Source organism: Babylonia areolata, chromosome 27 (assembly GCF_041734735.1).
Source record: "Babylonia areolata isolate BAREFJ2019XMU chromosome 27, ASM4173473v1, whole genome shotgun sequence".
NCBI classification, from domain to species: Eukaryota; Metazoa; Mollusca; class Gastropoda; order Neogastropoda; family Buccinidae; genus Babylonia; species Babylonia areolata.
Window position 1 is genome coordinate 12052966 of NC_134902.1, and position 22150 is coordinate 12075115.

The 22150-nt window shown below is 38.7% G+C and overlaps 2 protein-coding genes across 3 annotated transcripts; both read left to right on the forward strand.

Moving 5' to 3' along the window:
- Positions 1-295: 295 nt before the first annotated feature.
- Positions 296-11329, forward strand: LOC143301007 (ADP-ribosylation factor-like protein 1). Its single transcript, XM_076614995.1, has 6 exons — positions 296-447; positions 1924-2058; positions 3926-4007; positions 5082-5193; positions 7134-7312; positions 8300-11329. The coding sequence occupies exons 1-6, from the start codon at positions 444-446 to the stop codon at positions 8328-8330; spliced, it is 543 nt and encodes a 180-aa protein (XP_076471110.1). The 5' UTR covers positions 296-443; the 3' UTR covers positions 8331-11329.
- Positions 11330-15019: 3690 nt separating this feature from the next.
- Positions 15020-20937, forward strand: LOC143301363 (diablo homolog, mitochondrial-like). 2 transcript variants are annotated; one of them, XM_076615588.1, is made up of 5 exons: positions 15020-15106; positions 15936-16067; positions 16877-17008; positions 18418-18487; positions 20515-20937. In XM_076615588.1, the coding sequence occupies exons 1-5, from the start codon at positions 15080-15082 to the stop codon at positions 20868-20870; spliced, it is 717 nt and encodes a 238-aa protein (XP_076471703.1). In that variant the 5' UTR covers positions 15020-15079; the 3' UTR covers positions 20871-20937. The 2 variants fall into 2 exon arrangements, with proteins under 2 accessions (XP_076471703.1, XP_076471702.1); XM_076615587.1 differs by having other exon boundaries at positions 15027-15195.
- Positions 20938-22150: the final 1213 nt, after the last annotated feature.

Sequence of the window (22150 nt, forward strand, 5' to 3'; positions counted from 1 at the left end):
TTTTCCCTCTGTCTAAATTTCTGTCTGCTCAAAGATACATATAAATAGATTATATATGTATCCTTCTCCAATATTGTCTATTTTCACGTCTTACGTGTAAAAAGATACTTAAAACACCCAGAGTTTACGTGCCACATGCGTATTTTTCTCATCACCAGAATGCAGTTGCCTCGCAACAGTCAGATTGTTTAAATTTCAGAATAAACAGTATGATAGCTTTTTTTTTTTTTTTATTGCATCGTAGGTTAATTTGCTGCCTTTGCCGAAAGGAGTGAGTGTAAATATACGCAAACAAATATTGCATCTCTGCCTATTGTAACTACTGTCAGGCGAATGAGCTTTTACATCAGTTCCACGTCGTCTGGAAGTCGTCGTCTGCGTTGTTTGTGACATCTTTCAGTGACAGTAAAGTGCCTGGGAAGCAGCTTCAGCTACCACAAATCATGGGTACTATCAAGTAGCAGTTGTTGTGATAGTAGTTGTAGCTAATAAAATACCTGAAATTTTTATCAGATTGTAATAAACATCGAAATGTGCCAATAATCCATGGATGTTCAGGGAGATACCAATTTTATATTTATAAATATCAACGCAGTGTATGGTTGAGACCTAACGTGTTGGGGCTACAGTTTGTCACTGGTTGAATGAACGAAAAGTTAGATAAAACATTAAGCGTTCAATCTAATGGATATTAATCATAGCATTGATAAAGGTGATAGTTGAGAGATGGCTCAACCTCAGGTTGAACCAGGCTTCTGCCTCAGTAGCTACACTTAAGTGGTAGAGACTAAACAAATATCCTTGAGTGATAGTACAAATGAAGGGAAATGACACAACTCTTTATATATCATATATAATCTCAAAAGTTTACAGTCTGAAATGACTCGTTATTGTAGGATTTGTTAATCACACATTGAAAGAGCATGAATGTCAAACATTGTTCATTTGTTGCAATAAATATAAATTACATCTTATTCAGAATTGGACTTCAAACCACTTAATTTTTCCTGCAGCAGGTGAATCATTTGATTCAGTCCATGTAGTTTCACGTCACATACTTATATTTTACACAGCTGATCAAGGAGTGATATGTGCTGTTGTGAAAGGGAGGTGATGGTGAGAAAGGTCTCAAGTGTTGTTGTGAAAGGGTGGTGATGGGGAAAAAGGACTTGTGTTGTTTTTATCTTTTTATAACAATACGTTAGATTAACAAATAGTAAAGAGTGGTAACTCTCGCCATTCACAAGGTACACAACTTCAAGTCAGTACTGCTTACGCTACCGATTCTGGGTTTGTTCCCATGTACCTTTTATTTACCTGTGTGCTAGCTGAATCGGTAGCATAAGCAGTACTGACTTGAAGTTGTGTACCTTGTGAATGGAGAGAGATACCACTCTTTGCTATCTGTTAATCATTTCATCTCCTGGCCTCATTATTTGTTAATTTCCATATAAGTTAGATGTTATTACTTATATGTATGCAGACTTAGAGTAAGTGTGTGAGTGCATGTGTATATATGTGTATGTGTGTGTGTGCACAGCTGGAAGTGTGGTTGAATAAAAAGGATGGGAGAAGTGAACTTTTCAGTTTTCTAAGACGATCAACCGGTCTCTTCAGTTTTCCTTTCCTGCTGTCCCCCAACCTCACATTTCCTGCTTGAAAAGGCCAGTTTCTTATCTTCTCCCTTTTTCTTCCTCACAGTTTCTCCCTCTCTGTAATGGTTGTTTCTCTTCATTTGTGTCATGAAATGTGTCTCTCTGTCACTGTATTTCCATCTAACTTCTCTGAGTCGTACTCCCTCACACATACATACACACATATGCACGCGTGCGCGTGCACACACACACACACACACACACCAATACTTGGACTCTGAGAAACATACCCACTGATTGTTTCGTACATATTGTGTTCTTTGTGCAGGTGGGCTTTTATCATATTTCAGTGGTCTTTTTGGGACAAAGGAGCGCCGCATTTTGATTCTTGGCCTTGACGGAGCTGGCAAGACAACTATTTTGTATCGATTGCAGGTTGGAGAAGTGGTCACAACCATCCCAAGTAAGTACATTTTTTTCCTTCAAAAACAAATATATAAATAAGGATAGGGATGAGCACGTTAGTGGCAGTCTGCCCAGAGTTATCCACTTGCAGATAATATTTCTATGGATCAGTGGCCATTTTCAAAACCATTGGGTCATTAAAGAAGAAAACAAGGAAGGGTCTTCAAGGAGTATCAAATCGGTCATTATCTTGATCAGATCTGTTCACATTTCATTTTATAATCTGACGCAACGCTCCCCTCCCCCCTCTTTCATCCATATTTTGGATGTTTTCATGTGGATAATCTAAGTTAAAATCTGTGGATGTGATTGATCTGCCAACCATCCAAATAGTTAATTTTTTCTTTTGGCTGAAAGTCAGAGCTGGTGTAGTCAGCAGATTTGTACCTCAGTTCATGTGCATCAGATTTTTCATGTCATCGGATTCTGATTGTGGAAGATCGGGAGTGAGGGTAGGTAGGGGTGGTGGTAGCAGACTTGAAAGAATCAAGTTTGATCAATTGCCATTGTTGACATGCTTTAAAAAAGAAATAATGCCCTTTTAAGTAACATACTCATTTAAGCTTGTTTCAAAAGAACAGGAATACTTGGTCCTTGTCCTCAGCAAGGTTACGAGTATGAAGAAAGTGTTTTACTCTGTCGTTTTGGCAGTCATTCTCAGAAGTGTGGGAGACTGCTGGATGTTTGTATTTCCATTGCCAGCAGAACACTGACATGAATTTCAAGGGGTTTAATATAGACAAATTTTATGATCAGCATTTAATTTTTTTCTGATCATGATCAAAGTTTCAAACTTTCTATGTCTTGATCCATATTTTAGGGCTTGATATACAAATATCATCTCTGTCCAGTTCTTTTGACAAATAATGTTCGGCAGATCAGACATTTTGAATCATCATGTCATCTTCTCCATGACTGCCATTATTAATCAGTGTGTCAGTATTATGACCATCAAAAATGCAGGATAGCTACCTGTATGGTGAGATTGAAGATGGTCATACTTGTAAAAGCCCATTTGCACTTGTATTCAAGTGAACGTGGGAGTCGTAGCCCACGAATGGAGAAGAAGAAGTGTCAGTTTGTCTAATAAATGTGCTGAGTTTTGTGAATGAGAGATCAAATGTTACACTAACAGTAAACTGACTGTCGAAATATTTTGATTGAACTTTTACAGAAAATCTTATTAAATCTAGAATCTGTGGAAAGAACGGAATGTTTCCTATTTTCAAGCCAAATTTGGTGTTGACAAAACATTTCCAGAGAAAGGCCTGACTAAGCGCGTTGGGTTACGCTGCTGGTCAGGCATCTGCTTGGCAGATGTGGTGTAGCGTATATGGATTTGTCCGAACGCAGTGACGCCTCCTTGAGCTACTGAAACTGAAACTGAAACTTCCAGAGAAAATGAATTGATTAAAGTTTATCACACATGTCCCCCATGTTGTTTGAGCAGTTTGCCTGTAGGTAGCACGTTGTCTTGGGAGTTTGCACCGTGTAAGTACTGTCTGTTATTTATTGTGATTATCATTATTATTATTATTATTATTGGTGAACCTGCCTTTGGGCTACATCCTTATCTCTGTAGTCTGACATCTTCATAATTTACCATGGACTTCCATGTTGATGGTGATGTAATTCAGACTGGTTTGAAATTTTTTTCTTAGAAAACACCACACAACTTTATTCAGCATAGTAACATGTAATGTGTTTATCCTTTTTCTGACACAAGTGATTTATGCCTGTTGACAAGTATTGTGCAGTTATTTTGCACAGTTGGCAAATGTTTGTCTGTATTTAGACACGACTTTTAAAAATGATCAAATTAGATTATTTTTGTATTACTGATTTCATTGTATGGCTGTCCACAGCTATTGGGTTCAACGTGGAGACTGTCACCTACAAAAATCTCAAGTTTCAAGTTTGGGATCTTGGAGGTCAGACCAGCATTCGGTAAGGGTTTGCCTGTGTACTTGCATGTATGTGAAATAGAGGGGGAGAGAGAGAATGCACGTGTTCCCCCCTAAAAACTTTATTAAGTTATTATGTAAACCACATGAATCATGTACAGAATAAAACAGACAACTGCCAACAAAAAATCTACTGTCATCATACTAGTGACATGTCATGCAATAAGCATGGAATATAGGAAGACAGTGATGGTACTGTGAACACCAGATGCAGAGTTTGATAACCAGGTGACACTAACATCAGGAAAACAGCTGGACGACAGGTTTTCCTGGCAAAATAGATCATCCTGGCCCCTGCCACCAGCACAAGATACCAGCGACAAGAAAAGTTCAAGAATATCATCTCTAAAAGAGAAATTTTGCACATGTTTGCTGATTTAAAAAGAAAGGTACAAATATATCATTAAAAACATACATCAAGTTTTGAAAAGGCTGAGTGGTTTTAAAACAAAAAACATGCAAAAAATTGACTGTGAATGGAGATGCTGCACAGAAACGGCCATGTATCTATCTCTAAAAGTTCACTGCAATGCGATCCCGTGAGACTTTTTATATGAATCTTTGTTGTTTTTGCCATGTGGAGGTGCAGAATGTGTTAACAAGTTAAAGGTTTTGTCACAGAATACAAAGTTTGTGGAGAGAAAAAAGCTCTGAAAGCTGCATTCCAATAAGGAAAGGACAATGCATGCAGGTAAAAATACCAAAAATAATGGGTAGCACACACAGTGTAGCCACACGCCCTCGCTGCAGAGAGCAGCCTAAATTTCACACAGAGAAATCCAGTTCAATGAAATACAAGTCAGTACGATGCAATACAATTCTCATCTTTGAGATTTTGGCTTTTGGGCATCCTGTTAAAGTCCTGAATCATACAGACTCCTCCAACCTCTGCCACCTTCAAAGAATAAACTTATTGTAAAACTGACATCATTATTCAAAATTTTATGCGATAAACCTTCAGTCATCTGTTGTTGTTGGCTGTCATTATATTATGTATATATTATATTATTATACGCAACTGGTTCCTCTGACATGAAGATACAATGAACCATTTCAGGCCCTACTGGAGGTGTTACTACTCCAACACAGATGCTATCATCTATGTGGTGGACAGCATGGACAGGGACCGTATCGGCATTTCTAAACAGGAGCTGGTCGCTATGCTGGAAGTAAGGAAACCAAGTTTGGAATTTTGTATAGGGGGAAGAGAGAGAGAGAGATAGTGTGTGTGTGTGTGTTTCAGTGTTTATGTGTGCGAGAGAGAGAGAGAGAGAGTGCATGAGAGAGTGAGAAAAAGAGAGTGAATGTGAGAGAGAGTGGATGTGTGTGTGAGTTTGTGATTGTAAGAGAGATTGTGGATGTGTTTATTTGTGTTTATGGGGGTGTGTAACTGTAAGAGGACAAAAGTGTGTGTGTGCATGCTCACAGAGAGTTGTCAGTTTGTTATTTTCATGTAGCAGACCATTGTCTGTGGATAAATATACTGATCATAAAAAGAAAAAAGCCACACACACCACCTGCTTGCAACTGTTGTTAACTGTAAACTAAAGGAATGAATGAATGACTGCTTGACAGTCTGTTTTTAGTGGTTTATGTCATTGACTTTTTTCCTCTGCTTAATTAAGCATGTTAAGGTTTTGAGTTGTGTCTATAGTATTACTTGTGCTAGTGATTTTCATTGTAATTCCATTCAAAATAATGTGCCACATAATCTCCCTTTCAGTCTCACCATTTTGTGAGGTCTCTTTCTTTCATACCACAACCACAAACATCACAGACAGCATATTTGGTAAAATATGTGGAAAACTGGAATAATCAGCAGGAGGAAGGTATCTTGGCAAAGCACTTTTTTTTTTTTTTAATCACATAAGTTACAAGTATGATATCCATCTCCCCCCCCCCCCCCCCCCCCAACATGCAGTAAATAGGTCAATAGTGTGTTAATTTTTGTTTCACTGTATCAAGTGAATGCGTTCTGTCCAGAATATGTATTTCTTTTCTTTTAATTGCAAACAAGAAAAACAAGGTCATGGCGTCTTCTTACCAGACATAACCTGCATTGCAGCAACTTGGAAGTGGTAATATAGTGTTTTCGGATTCTGGAACGTGCCTCAACGAAATAAACCGTCAGTGCTTGGGGAAATACGGCTTAATTTGGGAGATGCACAATGTATTACTGGTATGACTGAAGAGTTTTTTCCTACTATGTTTAAGCCAAATTTGGTTTTGGCAGACAAAGTATTTCCAGAGAAAATGGCAATGTTAACTCACTCGGGACGGCAAGTTTTCTCCCTTACTTTTCCCCACAGATGATCCATTTGTAAGGGTTTGGAAAAAAAATTACAAAAAATACAAATACAGAGTAAGAAAATGAAACTTTCAGAACTGGTTTATTACGTGTTGGGCTATTACATATAAAAAAAAAAATCAATTCTCATCTTATTTTTACAGTTTTGCCATTATGTAGAAAATAATGTCAATTTTTCGCCCTGAATCATCATACCCATGGTCGCTTTCTGCACTTATTCACTTTCTCCTTCGTCGTCATCCACCTCTTCACTGTCCAACCCTTCAGTTTGTAGCATTTCAAGTACTTCGGCAACACTAAAACGTTGCCATCGCTGCCGTGTTCACTCTGCAACATTTTGAGAAGAACCCACAGATGCCATTTGCTAACAGGCTGCCACACGAGCAGGTGACCGGTCAGTGACTTTGTCAGCATGTGTGCGAGACAGGCCACACATGATAGGCTGGCCAATCATACCATTTGGTTGTGGAGTGACCCAGAATAGCGCACTCTGCTTGGCTAATCACAACATCACATGTACAGCATGTGATGGATTTTTATTTTTGGAAAATGCTATTCCATTCCGTCATCCAAATCCGAAAATATTTTATGTAGGAATGCTCACACATTCCGTCATCCGGAGAGAGTTAAAGTTTACTCACACGCACGCACGCATGCACACACGCACGCACACACACACACACACACACACACACACACACACAAACACCAGGTTATAACGTAGACTCACTTTATTTACACAAGTGAGTCAAAAAGCATGTTTGATAGCAGAGTATACATGAGTGTGTGATATATTTGCAGGAGGATGAACTGAAGAAGGCCATACTGGTGGTGTTTGCTAACAAGCAGGACATAGAGGGAGCGATGACCGTCACAGAAGTTGCCAACTCTCTCGGCTTGCCTGCTCTGAAAAACAGAAAATACCAGATCTTTAAAACCTCTGCCATCAAGGGAGAGGGTCTTGATGAAGCCATGGAATGGTAATGCTGCATGGATGTGTGTGTGTGTGTGTGCACACAAGTGTGAGTGTGCATGTTTGTGAAAACAGGGATAGAAGTTGTTTGGATTATCTGGAATAAAAGTTGTATTTGGATGATCTGGAACACAAGTTTTGTTTGTATGATCTTGAAATCCAGTTTTGATGATCTGGAACAGAAGTTATCCAAATCTTGAAATCCAGTTTTGGTAATCTGCAATAGAAGTTTTGTTTGGATGATCGTAAAAACCAGTTTTGAAAAGTCTGTCTGAGATCATTGCCAGATTAGTGATATTGTGGTTGGATTTGCAATTAAAATGTATTGCAGTATTGTACCAAGGAAGAGTGATATATTTTCTTTTGAACAGTTTAAAAGAAAAAGAATTTATTAACACCCCACTCTTGGCTCTTTTGATGTGTTCATTACTTGTCAACACTAAAATGAAAGGTTTAGGGATTGTCTGGAATAAATTTGTGCCATTCGAATAAGCAGTAAATTTGATGGCTCATCATCTGCCATCTTATTGAACTTCATTAAAATTTTGTATGGGCGTTTGCTGCCCATGGTGTGAAGTATGCAAGCCAGAAACTGATTCATGATACACTTGTTAACATGGTATAAAAGTGGGATGGATATGACTGAAAATTCTCCCTGTCCATTTTTGAACATTGCAGTGTTGATTAAAGTGAGATACTTTAATCATTGATTCATGAAGTGGAGACCACCACCTGATTGTGTGTCTTTGAACAGAGACATTTTTATTGAAGGTTCAGTTGTAATGATACAGATGAAACAAGACATTAAAAAGAAAAATACAGTTTGTAAAGACGTCTCTTGAACTCTTGTGTGTGCTTGTATATGTGTCTGCATACCTGTGAAAATATAGTTGTTAGAAATGTCTCTTGAATTCATTGTGCTTGTGTGCCTATGTGTCTATCCATATGTATGTGTGTGCTTCCTGAGTTTTAATGGAAGTACATGGTGTTGCAGGTTATCAAACACAATTATGCAGACCAAGTAGAAGGAGATCCAGCCACGTCAGCAATGTGGACACATACCAGGAGGCCACAAGCAGCAGAACAACACCCCTCAAGCTCTATTGCCATTATTTATTTACCTCCGCACTTCTCTCTTTTTGGATCATCAGCATTGATTACTCTTGTCATTTCACAAGCCCCCCCTGTCTTGAAGCACAGTTTCATTTGCATTTATTTCCTGTGGAGTTTTTGTTAATGGGCGCATTCAGTTGTTTGGTGCAGATTACACAGCAGGCTTTGGTTTTGTTTTGACATGGGCGCTGTACAGTCCTTGAAAATCCTTCCTTGATCTGGTAATATGGTATGTCAGTTTTGCTGCTTAAAAAACAGTTTTTGGGGGGGTGTTGTTTTTATCTTACTGATTTCTTTTCAGTAAAAACAGTTGTTGTAAAGTTAACAAAGCATTTGGAAAAATGGGAGTGGGGTGGGGGGGGGGGATATTTTGAAATGGACATATCTTAATCAAGTATGAATGTCAATATCTTTTAACCCCTCAGATAGCCACCTCAAGCAGACTTTGCAGTACAGTTTCTGATTTGCACAGTACTCAATACACACTGTTGCTGCCAAGCAGTGAAGTGGTTTCACACTGCCGTGCCTTTACTGTCAAGTCGTTGCATCTGTTCTTACTATCTGTGTGTCATCTTTCTGTCCACAGTCAGTAATGAAAATTTGGATAGCTTTTGTGAAAAGTTTATTCTTTTGTTCTGAGACATGATCATTTCTTAAATAATCCCAAAATTGTAATAAATAATAATAATAATAATAAAAGAAAAAAAAAGGTCATGCCATTCCTCTTGCGAAACAACCTCTCACCTGTTCCAGTCACGCTTGCACTCAGTGTGTTACCTGTTTCAAACAGACATTGCAAACATTGTTTTATCTGTGGTCTGGTCATGATTGATCAGTGAACAAGTGGATCGTGACAAAACGCACAGAATCCTGTTATTAGGAGTCCAGTTTAGGCCACACAATTCAATTGTTTTTGTGTCAATAACCAACAATACACTTTTTGAAATGTTCATGCTAATTTGAACAGCAACAGGTGATTGAAAGGGAGACCGGTGATACATGGAGACAGAACAAGTTGTGTGCCTCATGCAGAAAGAGTTTTGGTTTAGTCTGTTCCTAGTTCTGCACCACCTCAGAGAGCTTTACCACATAATAAATCATCTGGATACAGGCTGTCAAAATGTTGATTCTTGTCAATTTCAGCATTTGTTAACTCTGAAAGCTGACTCTGTCCATCCAGTCTTTTGAAGTAGCCTGGGATTCCATTACGAGATCTGGGAATTTTATTTATTTATTTACTGTATGATCTTCATGGTTAGGAATTGAGCAAAGTGGATCCATGTGTTTACTCACAGATTTAGTATATTGTGCTCCCCATTCAAATGTAGAACAAACACCATTGTTTAATGTGGGAAAGAGAGGAAGGTGTGACCTTTGGTGTATTTCCTTTCGATAATCGTCGCACATTCTTCATGCAACTTTTCCTGTTGAGAAGTAACAAAGGAACATTGTGGAGACACTGGGAAACAAAAGCTCGGGTTAAACATACAAAATCTTGCCACAGAGAATTGACAGTTCTCTATCTCAGTTAGGTACATATTTTTTTCTTCTTTTTTTTTCTTTTTTTATGTATTTTGATTAGATGTTTACTTGACCAGCCTTTATATTTTTTAATGTTACAGGCAACACACAGGGTTTAAAGGAATATTTAGTTCTTTCAGAAGCCTTTTGCATCATGAACTTAACAAGAAGAGACAAATATTAATTGTTGAATCTTTGTATGGTCAGCTGGGTTTTTGTCCTTTGTTTAGCTGCATTCCAGTTGCTTACTGATCTTCAGTTTTTTTCTTATTCATTGTTGATTTATTTTGATGCAAAGTGATAAAAAAAAGCTCTCTTCTTATGTTAGGTGCAGTCTCTAAAATCAAGTGATTAAAAAGTTCATTGAAGTTGATTGGGGAGGATTAACCAAGGACTTTTTCAGGGAGATGGAGGTGTTTCTTTATTTACCTGATAATTTTGTTTTGCACGTATGGTATCAGTTTACCATTTTACTTCGTTTTCTGAATGTAGACATCTCAGTCTGAAGTGTTTATTGTGTTCAGAATACAGGAGGAAGGGTGAAACTACTTTCACACCTTTAGCATGTGTGTGTATGTAAGAGGTGTTCTCAGATATGAAGTGCTTTGAATGGATGTATATGTTTGTGCGTGTCGGTGGCAGTAAGAAGAGAAACAAATCACTGTGTCTGTATATTCTTGTTTCAGTTTTTATGTTGGTCGTGACGCTTACATTTTAAGGGGAAATGCAATGAATAATAATCATAGACATGTTGATATGTTGTTCCACATTGCAGGATCTTCAAGAGTTCTGCAAGCTGAAGAGTACCGGTAGTTGAATGAGAGGGCTTTCTCATCCAATCATAATTATGTGAAAGATGTTCAGGTATTTGTGTTGAGACATCTATACAGACAGTATGCTGGACTGTATGAAATATGAGTGTGTGGGACAGGTACTACTGTGTGTGCCAAGATTTCGCAGTCGAAAAGTAGAAAAATGAAACAAGAAGCTGTTTTTTTTAATGGCCATGTGCCGATTTCATACATTGTTTCCTGTACCTGCCTAACTGTTGTGTATAGCAGAATTTACACATTTTGCTGAACAGTTCTGAAAAATGGATAGGGTTGTGTCATGATGTTATGTTGAGGGATGTTAAGACTTTGTGATGCAAACACACACACACAAAAAGATGTTTTAGAAAGTTAGTCATTCATGATTGTATGTGATTTTTACATCCTCTGTGTTTGATTCATTTCTTCATTTGTCTTCAGAAGTCTAATGAAAAGTGTTTCTGCATTAAATTTTGTGTCAACTTGGTTGTATGTTTCTTGAACATGTTTTTGGTGGAATATTGTACCAGAAAAGAAATATTGGAATTATGTACAAATAAAGATATGATTGGGATGATGAACGCATCTCTGGCATGATTGTATGGTATACACACAAGTGCATTGTGTAAAGGGATGGGGGCTGTTTGGAAATCATTTCTGTCAATGGACACATGCTTGGAAAGGTAACAGAGTAAAATTTCCAAAAGATGCGTTCAAAAGACAGTGAAGATGAGGTAGTAACGAGGACAAACAGCTGAACATTCTGAAGTACACACCATGGATCAGTAGATGCTAAATTTTATATATGAAAATGCACACATACACACTCAAACACACACTATTATGTATAGTGGAGAGAAAAAGTATCACAGAATTGTATCTCACCACGTCCAATTTTCCATTCAACACTATTCAATACCAAAACAAAAACCTGAATAACAAAGAAAAGAAACAAAGCAATCAAAATTAATAACAGTGAAACAAAAGAGTTGATACCGTGTATACATTATCATGGTAACATAACAGACAAACAAAACCATATCTACTATGTCTATATGTTGAGTTAATGAACCAAAACAGCATCTACCACATTATCATGGTGAAGTAATGACGATGAAATAAGAATCTATACCATGTCTTCAGGATCATGGCAAACATGAGAAAAATGAACATTTCTGCTGCATGTGAGAGGGCTATTTTGTAGTTTCTCTGCTATTGAATGCAAACAATGCGCAGCAACTTAAAGTCGTTTTCTTTTTTTTTCTTTCACCCCTAGGCTGCTTATATGACGAGGTAACTCGTCATTGCAAGCATGTACACTTCACTCCCACAATGATGAAATAACTCGTCAAAATAATTCTGACTTTTCCCTGGCTTGCATTCAGTTCATTGACAAAAATCTGGTCGCTTTAGCTTGGTGAATCCTTTCTAGATTATATTCATAGCTTGAAACACCATCTACATCATGAGACAGTTCTTTATTTGAACGTTTTGGCTGGGTAACTGTGGCAGTGTTTTGACTGGCTCCTTTTTGACTCGCTCGCTCAACAAAATGTTGGACTGATGCTGTGCTCAAGACATGTGATCATGGCGAACTAAATCAACCAAGATTGCTTTCTTTAGCTGATGATCAGAAAGAATTGAAGCATAAAATTTGAAAGAGAAGACAGTGATGAACATTTATAGGACAATTTGATAGAAAATAAAGGGAGCAATCAAGAGAAGGGCCAAGATACGACTATCAGTGAGTGATGCCGGCTGTACAGCTGTAGCTGACGACAGAAAGTGACCAAATTATTAGCAGGACACGGTGTGAGCGATTTTCTTGGCACTCGGCCAACGCGGTCTGATGAGAACTGGATAAGTGGTCATGTGAGTGGGGTGAAGAGGAGGGGGTGGAGACTGAGGGGGCGTGGCCTCACATCCATATTATCACTTGGAGAAGTCATAATGCATTGTGTATCCATCTCTTTTTAAAAAAATTTTGTATTATGGTTGTTCAAGTATGATTTTGTGTGGGTAGATATCCATGTGTCCAGAAAATATATTTTAGTGCAAATTACCTGACTAATGTTTGTAATGAACAAGTTGAAAATGTGACAAAAAACAAAACACTGATTTCAAAACAACAGCATGTCACTAAAAAATTTTAAAAGATGGGAAAACATCATGTGTTTTGTATTCTTTATTCATTTACCTTTCAAAAAAAATTATACTTTTATGGGTCTTTCTTCAATTAAAAAAAAAAAAAAAAAAAAGAGCACAGAATTTTTTGAAAATTTATACCAATTTTTTGTGAAAAAAAACCCTGGCAAACGGATTTCACTTAAACCTTATTTTCCTGGCAGCGAAAGAGTTCAGATAGATAACATGAAATAATCAGATGCGCACACTGACATCATAATCATGTATACAAGCCAGTAATCTACCTAGCTCAAAATGCAACAATATCAGTCCATCAGTTCAACAGATATGCTCTGTAATTGAGATCCAGTCCATTGTAATGCCAAAGTGATACAAAATTATCACAAAAGGCAATACTATGAAAACCACAGATATATATAATAATAATAATAATAATGGATACTTATATAGCACACTATCCAGAAAACTGCTCTAGGTGCTTTACAAAAACGCTTTGTTAACATAAAACATTACATCTATGTTACATACACACACCAAAATATGACTACACACACACACACACACACACACACACTGCGTACATACATTTTAACAAAACGTGTATCTAACAGCTACCCTAACACATACGCACACATAGGCAGGCACAAACTTACATAAACGCCAGCGCACACAATACACATTCATATACATGCATGTAGTTATGTACACATACATATGTATACATACATAGTTAAGCACAGCTAACGCAAAGGAAGTGGACCTGTCACAATTGAACTTACTGCTGAGGGAAAAGGTGAGTTTTGAGACGAGATTTAAAAGATGAGAGGGAATCAGAATGATGGACGTTATCAGGGAGCTTGTTCCACGTCTTTGGCGATTGAAAAGAAAACAATCTGTGTCCCTAGGTCTTACTTCTGACATGAGGTATCCTGAGAAGTCGAGTATCAGAGGAAGAACGGAGCTGGCGAGACGGGATATAGATATGGAGGAGTTCATATATACAACTATATATATATATATATATATATGTCTATGACAAAAACCAGCACCAGGGAAAGAAAAATCAAATTAAAAAAAAAAGCTTTTTGAATTGTCTAAAAAAAAAACTGAATATCGATCTCTGAACCCCTAAGGGTGATGATCATTTTGAGGTCAGAGGGCAAGATAGCATCATGTTTGGATCGGGCAACTGTATTGTGATTTTGAACTGACTATATACATATAATTTTTTATTCAAATACTGGATCCACATACATTTTCCTGAAAAGCAAATAATGACAGATGTCACAAGACACACAGAAAGGCAGACAGACAGCTAGACAGACCAAGAGGAGGGAAACGTATTAACAGCTAGCAACACAGCCAACAAACTGAACAAACATAACTATTATTACGTTCCCCTAATGCTGAGAACAATTGTATTACCCATTCACATTACAATGCCAACTTGAAAAAAATTATATCACCAGAAGACATGATTCACACCCAAACCCCCACCCCCACCCTCTCGACCCCCTGTGTGTGTGTGTGTGTGTGTGTGTGTGTTACTCATTTTATGTATTCCTGATTGCTATCTGTTAGTGTTGTTGTTGACGACAGATTGTTGTATCGTTATAAATTCATATATACGCATTAATTGTGATGGGTTGACACACTGCACAAATTGCACAATAAATTTGTTTGTCAAACAAAAGAAAATATATTCCCATGTGTGGTGGTTGTTTTGTTTCTGTTGTTTTGTTTGTTATTATTGTTGTTGTTGTTTTTTGTTGTTGTTGGTGGCGGCTTTTTGGTTGTTGTTGTACATCTGAATGGAAAGGTGAAAATATCATTTACTCAATATTTCCCCCTTTCCCCCATGAAAATAACTCCAACCCTTGAAAATAACATTCAAAGGCTTAAAGTTGACGTAGAGAAGAAATTTGTGTAGATTGCTCTTTGAAGATGAGCAGTTCGTTTTTAGTTTGAAATAAATGGAAGACCAAAATGTTTCACCATCTAAAAGAATTACATATTCTACATTTATATTTTATCTAGATATTTTTCATATACATAAAGCATGATATCTAAAGGTTATAATTATTTCTTGCTCGAAACCGTGGCTTAGTACATCTTTACCTCTGTGTTCAAAATGGCTTCGAGGCTGGTGGTGTATGTTTGCAGAAACTGTCGATTTGCGTTGAAATATGCAACTGAACGTCTGCAGATTTCGCGTAAAGGAATGGGTTATACAAATAAGACTCTTCTTGTATCAATAGCCGGTCTTGTCTTCTGTGAAGCCAAACAGAAACTTGATTTACAGGTGTGCTCAAGCATGTGTCGTCTGCGCTAGTTAGTGATATGAAAATCGAAAGTTGGATCATCAGCGGCATGGGATCCTTGGCAACTAGTTTGTTTAGAATTCTTAACATTTTTTTTTAAATCTTAAGACATCCAGATTTAAATATCTAAATAACAATTAGATTTGTTTATATATGTCGAAAATGAATGTTACAATACACACGCACATACAGTCAGAGTTCTTATATCTAAATAACAATGAGATTTGTTTATATATGTCGAAAATGAATGTTACAATACACACATGCACATACAGAGTTCTTAACTTTTTTTTTTTTTTAATCTTAAGACATCCAGATTTAAATATCCTAAATAACAATGAGATTTGTTTATATATGTCGAAAATGAATGTTACAATACACACATGCACATACAATCTCTCTCTCTCTCTCTCTCTCTCTCTCTCTCTCTCTCTCTCTCTCTCTCACATACACACACACACATATGCATGCACGCACACACATGCACACAAAATTATGTGCTTGTTCCTTTTTGTTGTTTCATTGTTGTTGTCTCATAAGTAATATAAATAGTGGAAGACATTAAACTAAAGAAACAACAAAACAAAAAACAATTAGGTAAGTAAGAAGGAAATTCTGAAAGTAATGATGAATTATAAGAAATATTTAAAGTAATGATTCCCCCACACCCCCTCCCCCCACACCCCTGCCCCTCTCCTGTGTCTCACTGTCTTTTTCAAAGGCTCCAGATAAAGACAGACTAAAACAAGAACACATGCTAAAAGCTGCCTCTGCAAATGCTGCTGGCACTGTGGCCACATTGCTCAACTGGACTGCATACTCACTTACAGAAACAGAACAGAAGTACAGAGATGTAAGTATTCTGGGGAAGCTGTTTGCAATCAGTATGTGGTGGGGTGCTTTCAAGTGTCCGTGCTTTGTGCATACGTGTGTGAGTGGGTGTTGCAGGGATGTGTCTTCTGGAGGTTGCTGTGGCTAGGTGTGTGTATGTTAAATGTTCAGTGGAGATTTTATGCATGAGTGTATTCTGACACATGTTTCTCCGTGGGGAGGGGGTTGGAGGGGGGTGAGGGGGGGGGGGGGGGGGGGAATTGAGGGATGATTAGTGGGGGGACAATGAAATGTAAAGTGCTTCAAGCAGTTTTTCTTGAAGAAAAAGTGCTATGTAGATGTCCATTATTTTTGTAATTAGTTGTAGTAGTAGTATCATTATTAGCATTATTATTATGCAAGTATTTCTTTGGATAGTTTATTGTTCAAATCTTTCTTCCATTTTCTCTGTATTCATTATCAGTTTTTCTGCCATTTCTTTTTGTCTTTCAAGTCATTTTTTTCTATTTTCTTTCTGTGTTGTTTTTCATGTTCTTGAGTTATGATTTTTCCCTGCTTTATTTTCATTTGTTGATTCTGTTGGGGGTTTTCTGTAGCCTAGTCTTTCTTTTGCTGGATTTTCTGTAACCACCTTTTCGACCCTTCCACAGTTAATTCAAGAACATCAGAAAGTAAATGGTACAGGAAAGATGCTTTTGTGTGTGTGTGTGTGTGTGTGTGTGTGTGTGTGTGTGTGTGTGTGCGTGCCTGTGTGTGTGTGTGTGTGCACGTGAATGTGGTTTAAAAAAAATATGGGACGTAATGAATTTTTTTTCTTTTCTTTTGGGACAGATGGTCACTACATTGATTCAGCTTCTTGAGTACCACACTGCTGTATTAGGCAATCCAGAGGAAGAGGAGAGGGTGATGGATATCATTGCTGAGGCAAAAGGCTGGTTACAGGCCTATCAGAAACATATTGAGGTAAATATGTGTCTGAAATCCATTTGAAGAAGCAAAGACTCAACACACACACACACACACACACACACACACACACACACACACACACACACAAACAAAAAAACAAAACACAAAAAAAACTTACCATGACTGGCTCTAATTCATCCATTCAGAATATAAGATGCTCTGTTAGAAACAAACATATTCAAACTGATAATAAAGACTTTTTAAGGTACCTTCCTGATGCAGATTGAATGGTTATTATGTTGACACCATTGGAAGGTATGATTTCTGTTTTTCTTTTCTTTCCAAGAGATAGGTGTCTGTTATATCAAAAGTAAAACAGGATTAGGTGGTTTTATTTTCTCACAGGTTGTTATTTCTGTTTCCAGATTTTCAAATTCATTACACTACTGATCTTACTATTGAAGGTGATTGTGTGTGTGTGTGTGTGTGTGTGTGTGTGCGTGCGTGTGTGCGTATGTGTGTGTGTGTACATCAGCACATGTGTCTGATACATGATTCATGAAAGTAAATAAACAAGATGTGTGTGTGTGTGTTTGCTTGTTTATGTGTGTGATATAATGCTTTAAATGAATAGAAATGTGTGTGTGTGTGTGCATGTATATGTGCAGGCATGTGTGTGCGTGTGCATATGTATGTGTGTATGTGTGCGCATTCAGTTTCAGTTTTTCAAGGATTCACTGAGTTCAGATAAATCCATATACGTTACACCACATCTGCTAGGCAGATGCCTCACCTGCAGCATAAACCAACGCACCAGTCAGGCCTTGAGTGCATACATATATATTTGTGTACCTGTCAGAGTGGATTTCTTCTAAAGAATTTTGCCAGAGGACAACATTCATGTTGCCATGGGCTCTTTTGAATGCGCCAAGTGCATGCTGCACACGAGACTTCGGTTTATTGATTCCTCCGAATCACTTTATGCTCAGTTCAATTTTCCAGTCAAACTTTGAAGAAAGTGTGAGAGCAAGAATCAAACCCACACCCTCACGGACATTGTATTGGCAGATGAGCATCTTATCCATTTTGCCACCTTCCTCCTGTGCATTCGTGTGTGTAGGATCTTCAGTTTAACATCTGTTCACTAGAAGTGTTATTAGACGGAAAGAAGACGGACAGTGGGTGAAAGAGAGGGAGTGCTTGTGAACATGTTAGTGTAGGAAAGTGTTCATGTATGTTTTAGAGGAAATGAAAGTAAGTCTGTTATAAGAAATAAAAAGTGTAAAGAGATGGTGGTGTGTAATAAATCAGGTGTCATAGGAGGAAATCAGGTGTATGCATATTAGTGTGTGTATGCACGCAGGTGTACATGCATGCATGTGTGTGTGTGTGCATGTGTAACGCGTGTAAGAGTAACACAAAGAAGAGAAACAAGTGATCTGAACACTTTGCACTGTGTGCAGGATCTGGAGCTACTGTTATCCTCTGTGCAGAATCTTGCCGATGCATCAGCAGAAGTGGCCTTCCTTGCAGGTGAGGTATCTCTACAGGGTTGTGAAATGTTACCGTTCACAGGGCTGTGGCTGTTCAGCTCTAACATGATAAAGCTTCATTTTGAAATACACACACACACACACACACACACACACACACACACACACACACACACACACTATGCATGCACGCTTGCTCACTCATAAACACCACACACCAACACACAACACAACTCAGAGCAATGCAACACAACACACTACAACACACAACTGAACGCAACTCACTGCAGCACAACACAACTCAACACAACATAACACAGTGCACAAACAATGCACACACACACACACACACACACACACACAGATGCCTTGTATTTTTAAAATGGGGATATTATATCTCTAGCCTCCTGTGCCAGAATATTGTACAGACCAGCCAAAGCTCTGTACTTATACTGTCTGCGCTTTTTTCATTTGTGTGCATGCAAAAAGCAGATCAAATACGCACACTAAACATCCCATAATCCATGTCAGTGGGTTACGGAAACGTGAACATATCCAGCATGCTCCCATCCCCAGAAATGGAGTTCTGGTGCCTGAATAGTTGGGGTACAAATCATTGTCATCAGCCTCCTTCTGTCTCGAGAGTGAATGGCTGCACCAGAAATTTAGTCACTACCAGGCATTGTACTTCCTGCTGTGGCTGTGCAGACCAATGCTGGAGTGGCAAAAATAGTTGTACATGTATAAAAGTCTGCCTCAATGAAATGTGGGAGTTGCATACAGTACCATCAATGTAGTTGAAGAAGTTGAAACATTTAAAACCTTTCTTTTTGTTGTTGTTGTTTTGTTTGTTTTTTGGTGTGTTTTTTTGCTTTCTTTCTTGCCATCCCCATCCCTTTTCTTTGAAACTTTTTTTTCTTTCTTTTTTTTAGTGTCTTATAGTTTTGCCAAAAGCCACTTTCTGTCTTCTGAATTTTGAGAGGGGGGTGGTGGGGGGGGGGGGGGGGGGGGGGGAGGGGGGGTAGGCGAGCTGAAGTTACCATGTTCACACATTTATCCAGTTGTGTTTTTTATGTGTATGGACATTGTGTATGCATGTGTTGAAGTGAGAGTGTGCATGCAGTTGCTATTAGTCACACCTGCAGTCACCCTTGAAATGCATTCAGATTGGATCTGCTCCAAAGATACATTCACAACACAGGTGTCCCTTTAGTGCATTATTAAATAAAGGATGGTTGGGTAAGAAAAAAAACACAACTGTCACAACTGACAGGAATGGCCATAAAGACACCCACTGTAAGTGGCTGGTTTACCAATGTGTAAAATAAAACTGAACAAGTGTCTGTCAGTCCATGAACCAGTTAACTAAGAAGGAAAAAAAAAAATCAACCGTTAACCAATATGCCATTGATCCACTCACTCAGTCACTAACCTGCTCTGTGGCTCTCACACTCAAACACAAATCGACAATCACATGGAAGTACCGGTATATATCTTCGTCAAATCCCTGCACTTAGCTCTTTTGAGTCTGGCCTTAAAAACCTACCTCTCTTCAAAGTTGCTCCTTGATTACCTACTCTCTTTTTATGGCCATACATTATTTTCTATACCCTTCTCTCTACATGTGTTTCTAAGTTTTGCCTTTCATCCCTTTGTTTAAGAGTTATCAGAGTTGTGTGTGTGTTTTTCTCTTAGCTTTGTGTGTGTGTGTTTGTATGTGTTTGTGTGTGTGTGTGTGTGAAAGTTGGATGTGAAAGATTTTTTGGTATGTGTCCGCACAGGATTTGGCACAATGTAAATATATATATCATCATCATCATCATCACTTTTATTAGCATATTCATTATTGTTACTTTTATCATCATCGCCATTATCATGATGATATTTTTTTAATTGTTATTGTTATTATTATTGGTAATGTTATCATTATTACTGTTGTTATTGCCTTTATCACTATTTTTATCATTATGACTGTTAGTATTGCCATTATTCTGACGATTATCATTATTGTTGTTCTTGTCAAATTATCATCATAGTTTTCATTATCGTTATCTGTGCACTTTACAGGGTCAGAGTTCACGAGCACGAGCCTCGGCGAGCGCGTGCACAACGTGAGCCGTCACATGGAAGGCACCCGCGCCATGAGGCAAGAAGTGGAGGCACAGCTACAGGAAGTGGAGACGCACTGCACGGAAGCCATCACCAAGCATGCCGAGAGAGCAGAGAGGCGAAAGAAGGCGGAGGAGGACGCCATGTTCGACTATGCTGACATTTCTGAGCAAGACAGGGCACCACCAGAAGAGGGACGTCATGAGGAACCATCAGAGACAGATATATTCGCGCCGCTGTTTGAGGAAGAGTTCGCAGAGGGGAGGGCTCCAACAGAAGAACATGGAAAAGAAAACGGGGAAGACACGTTTTAGTGTTTGTAGGAACGAGTTATGAAAATGAAGAGAGATAATTATGTATGTTAATAAAAGCCTGTTTGATTCAAAATGTTGCCAAGAATGTCTCCCTTCTGCCTTCACGTACATGCACACATGGACACATTGGATACAGACACACACACACACACAAACACACACATGCACGTACTCATGCACACACACACACACATGCGCGCACGTTGCATCAACCTCACAAACTGCAATAGGCACTGAGTGTGATAAAAATTAATTTTTGCAGTCACTCATAACTATCTCCCTCAGTATGTGACACACAAACACAAACTGACATACACGTATACATTCACACGTGCATGCATGCACAGAAACACGTGCGCGCACACCGTCGCCCACGCCTCGCACAAACGCGCGCGCGCACACAGTATAAGATGCACACACACGTACACAAACTATCAAACACACACTGACACACACACATTCATGCCAGTGCATGCATGCACGCACACACCGCGCACCCGCACTCATGCACGCAACAGCGTCCACACCACAAACACGCGAGCGCACACACATGCGTCGTGGCATACATGCTGACACATGGCATTTGTATCTCCTGCCAACGCGCTTGCGTGCACACAAGCGTGTGTGTGTGTGTGTGTATGTGTGACATAGCGAGAGAGAGAGAGAGAGTGTGTGACAGAGAGAGAAAGAGTGTGTGTGTGTGTATGAAGAGGCGGTGCTGTCTAATCGCAACAGTCCGTGTCCATGTCATGTGGTCAGCCATCCTCACTGACCTGCAACGGCTGGTGTCCAAGAAGCACAAGGAGGAATCATACTATTGTGTTGATAGCCCTTATCTTCTGTCAGAGACCAAACTCTTAAAACGCTTTACAAAGTCAACTGCACAATGATCGATATGGATAGCCTACTGTACATAGTGCCTATTTTTGGTCACAGACACCCAACTCATAAGCTCGTTACCAGCTACGAAGTCATTTGCACAGCAACGATCGGTATGGATACTTATGTAGCGCCTATCTTCGGCCTTGAGCGCATGCTTATACATCTGTGTACCAATCAGAGTGGATTTCTTCTACAGAGTTTTGCCAGAGGACAACACAGTTATTGCCACGGGTTTCTCTTCAGTGCGTAAGGTGCGTGCTGCACACGGGACCTCGGTTCGTCATCTCTTCCGAACGGCTAGTTGGGTTAAACGTGTCGCTTTACCTGTGACATCACGCATTTTCCAATGTGTCACCTGTAGGGCATGGATTAAACGTGTCGCTTTACCTGTGACATCA